General features: G+C 38.6%; 1 protein-coding gene across 3 annotated transcripts in view; it reads right to left on the reverse strand.

Moving 5' to 3' along the window:
* cfap20dc (CFAP20 domain containing) overlaps positions 1-5,073 on the reverse strand; it is a 33,647-nt gene that overhangs the window by 27,673 nt on the left and 901 nt on the right. For 2 of the 3 annotated variants that reach the window (XM_008319702.2, XM_025060271.1), the window contains exons 3-7: positions 2,758-2,851; positions 2,583-2,655; positions 1,883-1,997; positions 1,637-1,781; positions 1,234-1,380 (exon numbers count right to left, since the gene is read on the reverse strand). In XM_008319702.2, the coding sequence (XP_008317924.1) occupies positions 1,234-1,380; positions 1,637-1,781; positions 1,883-1,997; positions 2,583-2,655; positions 2,758-2,851 (574 nt within the window). Of the gene's footprint in view, positions 1-1,233; positions 1,381-1,636; positions 1,782-1,882; positions 1,998-2,582; positions 2,656-2,757; positions 2,852-4,893; positions 4,966-5,073 lie in introns of those variants that run through there. The other variant, XM_008319704.3, reaches the window with a different exon arrangement.

The raw sequence follows: 5,073 nt of genomic DNA on the forward strand, positions 1-5,073 counted from the left end.
AAATTAAACGTTTAAACATTGGAATTAAACACTGAACACTTGTCAATAAGTTTCGGGGGGAAGATTTCAAAGCCTGCAAAAATCTGTGGTTAGCCTGGGGTAAAAAAAAAAAAAAAATACCATAAATTTCGAGAGCGAAAAAAAACACGAACTTGTAAAACCGTGTCACGATGAAGAGGATGTTAGAACGTTAGGGTGACAAAAATGGCAGCAGCTGACTTCTAACACAGTCTGACAGCCTGTTTACTCAGGAAACAATATTCACAAAGCAATTTTTATCACAGTTAAATTGGATGCCTACTTTAATAGCAATCATTCTAATTATGATTATGAATGTTATGCTAATAATGTGCATGCTAATTACCAAAAGCTATTTTTCTTCCTTTGGCTGCTGGTTTCTGCTCTCCGTGGACATTGCCTGTTGACTCAACATGACTAGGACAGCTGTCAGAACAAATAAATAAGCGCTGATAAAAAAAGGCCATAGAGGCGAACGGAACTAGATTACTGGTGCATGCCTTTTTGCATGAGGAGATAATTGCAGCGCACGGAACAGGTGAGGTGCAAATGAACACAAAAATGAGGATCACAAGGAGAAAAACAAATCGATTACCATCAAATCTCTTTGGAGAAAAACACTCTGCTCCGCCATGCCTCTCTCTCTCGGGTGGGCGGATGTATTTAAAATTCACACCTTGAATATTCAAAGGTTAAGACCCCATTTCTCTAAAACTACTGCGATGCAACACTGGAGTCGCACTAAAAGGGCAAAAAAATTGTGTGGACACCTGCACAGACTGAGAGGACACTTCATTTAATACACTACATTCTTTGGAGTGTGGTATAATTATGAAGTGAGTGCATTTCATGAAACAGTCAAACTGCGTAGGCCACAGATGTTGGATTGTTAAGTCTGGGTGGATTGTTTTTCCCTCTAAATGCATTGGTTCAGGTCAGGGCATTTGTTTCCACAATTGCTTTTCCTTTTCTTTCCTTTGTCATTTGTAAACAGCATTTGTTTTCTGCACAAGGACTTTATTATTTTCAAACACTCACTTTTCCCCCCCACAATGTAGCGCAGTGCCTACACAAAAGAAACCAAACACAGACCTACGAAAACTATGGAAAATAATGATCTGAAACTTTGGACTATGAACAATGCCTGTTTGTTATGACTGTATTAAATATATTTAGTGTGTGGAGTTCATAAGCCTTCATTTGGATGTTACCTACCACGTTCAGAGCTCTTATGAACTATCCTCACGTCTGTCTTCTGCAAATTCTTCATATTCAACACCTGTGTTACGTGGATCAAACCAGCCGGGAACTGGCAGCTGCGTGGAATCTCATCCATGAAACCAGGTCCGCTGAGAAACACCACTAAAATTTAATCACATAAAGGTGTCATTTGGGTGAAATGTTTACTAATCAACAAATTCAAATTACAGGTGGATTTTCAGGTTTGCGAGCACTGGCTGCACATTATCAATAGGTACATATAAAACACCAACACCAAAAATACCAAATATACATATGATATATTTAATTAAAATTATAAAAATTGCCATACATACATACATACATACATGATATATTTAATTAAAATGATAAAAATTAGAGACTTGAGGTGTTTTACCTTCATCCGTCACCAACGGCCCGGTTTTCATTGTGAAGATTCGACGGATTTCACAACTAGCAAACACAGTGATGCCATCAAGTGACGAAAACCCCTTGAACAGTCCAGTGGAGATGGACACCAGGTCGATGCACAAAGTGGACCACTGAGACAGTAAAACAATATGAATGGACACTCTAATCCTCGGGGAGACATGTACACAATCTACATGAAGTAATTAGCAAAGCAGTAGATCTGAACACTCACACATTCCCGTTTCAGGCCCACAAAAGGTACCCTGGCGTGTAAAAGAGTGGCAGTCAGCTCCTTATGCACTGTGGATAAGTGAAGTCTCCTCTTCAGGTGCTCCAAGTCAGTTATTCTGCGATTGTGATGAATAAAACAGATCAGAACGTAAATTATGGCCAACATCAGCTGTGTCATTAAATAAGTCCTGACCTGCAGGGGCTTAAAGCTAAAGTGACCTTTAAAAACATTAAACTTGAACTTCTGAATGAGCCGTCATAAAAGGATTTTTAGATTCTAAAACGGGGGAACAAGAATGGAAGTGCACGTGTTAATGAGTTTCCCGCAGAAAAGAAGTCGTCTACTGTAAATATAAAGGGAACCGATTTGGCCGCATGTAGTTCTTAATCTGCTCATTAATGAAAAATGAATAAAATAATAATAATAACAATAGGTATGTTGAATTTTTTAAAAAGAAAATGCAATCAGTCTCACTAAAGTTGGATGGAAGAATGATGGACAAATAAATGGATGGTGGATGACAGATGGATGGATGGATGGTGGTTAAAAAGATGGATGGTTGGATAAATGGATGGTGGATGACAGATGGATGTATGGATGGATACACTGGTACACATAATACACAGATTGGATTTAATATGGATGGATGGATGGGTGGTTAAAAATATGGTTGGATAAATGGATTAATGGATAGACTTACACAAGCTCCAGGGAAAAGTCCTTGGTCTGGGGGATATTGACTTGAAGGACCAAGAATCTTTGATGCAGCCCAACTGAGGAAGAAAAAAAAAAGAGCCAAGAAGAACTATTAGGTCAAAATGGGAAAAAACGGAGTGTATATAAAAAAAAAAAGCACAGGACTGAAAATGACTTACGAGACATCTTCCTATTCTCCGGCATTTGCATCTTGACAGTCTGGCTGCTTCCTTTCAGACAGTAAACAAACCCTTTGACTTCTTTATTATACTCCTGAGGAAAGAAAAAAAACAGAGAAGGCCTCAGGCCGTGCTATTTTGCACCCCTATTACGATGCGTGTATAACATAAATATCAGCTAGAGCTTTTAAAATAAGTAATGTTCAGGGCCGTCAGGAATAGAAATTTGACCATCAACCCCTCCAACGATTCAATTCGATGACAGAATAACACTGCAATCTCCCTGATTTTACAGGGACATATACTCTCTCACTGTCTGATTCCAGCATCTCACTTGGATCTCACTTGGAATTCTTAACATCCCACTCTGGACAGGAGGGCTCTGGGATGACTCCCATGGGCGCCCATAAAGATGTGATGTAAATATAAAGCAGCAGACATGCTTTTATTCAGCATACTATTTTAGAATCAGTTCACAGTTCATTTGGGGACTTTCATTCAGTTCTTCACTATTCCTAAGAGTTTCATGGTGAGATAATGGGATCACAGTCTGTGAGCCCCGCAGGCCTAGTTTTACTTACAGGACACGTTGACCAGTAATTCATTCATTTATTCTACCTCTACCATGGACGGGTCACAGAGGCCACGTATAGAGACAAAAACAGTTCACACTCACACCGGTCATTTTAGACTTCCTGATGAACCTCGCTGATAATTTTCATCTTTTTAAGTTTGGAAACCAGAGTATCCACAAACCAAATACATACAAAATCATACAGAAATATACAATAGGCCACCTGTATAAGTCAGGATTTCCAAGTTGCTCCAGAAGCACTGAGTAGGTTTCAGACTCAGTAATGATGGTACCAACATCACACCAAGCAAGAAATAAATGGTGTTTCAGTCACATGAGATAGTGTTGTTTTGGGCCTTATTTCTTTGTATACCGAGGCAGGAAATTGTCAATTTCGCCACTTCACGTATTTTGTGGTCAAACCAACACCATCAGGGACCCAAAAGCTCACTTTTTAATATTTTCAAAGCAAAACATCACTCTGGTTTTTACCTTTTTAGGGCACTTTATTGGAACAGAGTGGGCATTCATCTTGAATCCACAACAGTATGCATTTGGTTAGTGGACACAGTTAATATGACAAAACACTCTGGTGTTGACTATGTAAATTAAACTACAGTGCAAATACAAATTATTATTCCTTATTTGACAACAAACGTTTCTTTTGTGAGCTTTTAGTACAGGGTACCAACACAGCTTTTTGCACAGCTGCAAGCCTCTGAAGGATCCAGCATCTTTAGGGTCTTGGGACCCGAGAGACAGCAGGAGCTGCGAACACCTGCTTGCTCCTCATCAGTGGCTTTTGGGAAACTTCTGTTTTAATTTGTCTGACAGAAACTTTCTTTAACGAGCCATATCTGACCAAACTAATCTCCCCTCCGCAATACACGTTCATCTTTTTTTAGTTTTATAATCTCCGTAAAGTCTAATGAAGTACCATATGCATTCATAGTTTTTGCAAGACATGATACAATTTAGCATTCTTCATCCTCGGAATGATCTTCCATTTCCCCCGTGTTGCATCATGCTCCATAATGTGGAACAATCTCCTTTAAAGGCAAGTATGCAGTCATTTCCTATGAAATATAAACCAGTGAATTATACAAAATTAATTCCCCTTATCATTTTTTAATTGGTCACGGAAAGTGTGAGATGCTAAATTCCTCCGTTTTTCCTTTCTTTTGCAAGTGATTGAAACACTTGATTTGAGTGATTGAAACAACATGGTGGCAGTAACAACAATCCAGTGGAATTAGAGACCAAAAGCACAGGACAAAAACAATACAGAGTTGAGTACAATTAGCATAACCTAAAAAAATATTTGATTATCTGATAACTGACTTAAGTTCAGGTCTGGTAAATTTACGTTTAAGTTTTTAAAGCAACTCAGAACATGTTCTATAAGGCAGTGTCAAGATGCACAGTGGTGACTGAAATCCACCGACTCCATAAAACTGACTAATTTTATTCTGACTAATCAGAATAAAACTTACTTGTTTGACAGTCCTGATAGCTGTAGTCAGCTTTACATTGTAAATAGAACATAAGCTGTTTAACAGTACCTTGTACAGTAGTTGGTAGGGCAGCATTCACACTCTACGACTAGTCACAGACTAAATATACGATAATTTCACCATTCCGTTAACGTGTAAAATATGGTTGTAATTAGCGAGGCTCAACTATATGCCGTGTGTTTTTTGGGTTTTTTTTTGTGAACCCTGAAGGCATCTGTTTCCATGCGA

The sequence above is a fragment of the Cynoglossus semilaevis genome, chromosome 11, assembly GCF_000523025.1.
Source record: "Cynoglossus semilaevis isolate Cse_v1.0 chromosome 11, Cse_v1.0, whole genome shotgun sequence".
In the NCBI taxonomy this organism is placed as follows: domain Eukaryota; kingdom Metazoa; phylum Chordata; class Actinopteri; order Pleuronectiformes; family Cynoglossidae; genus Cynoglossus; species Cynoglossus semilaevis.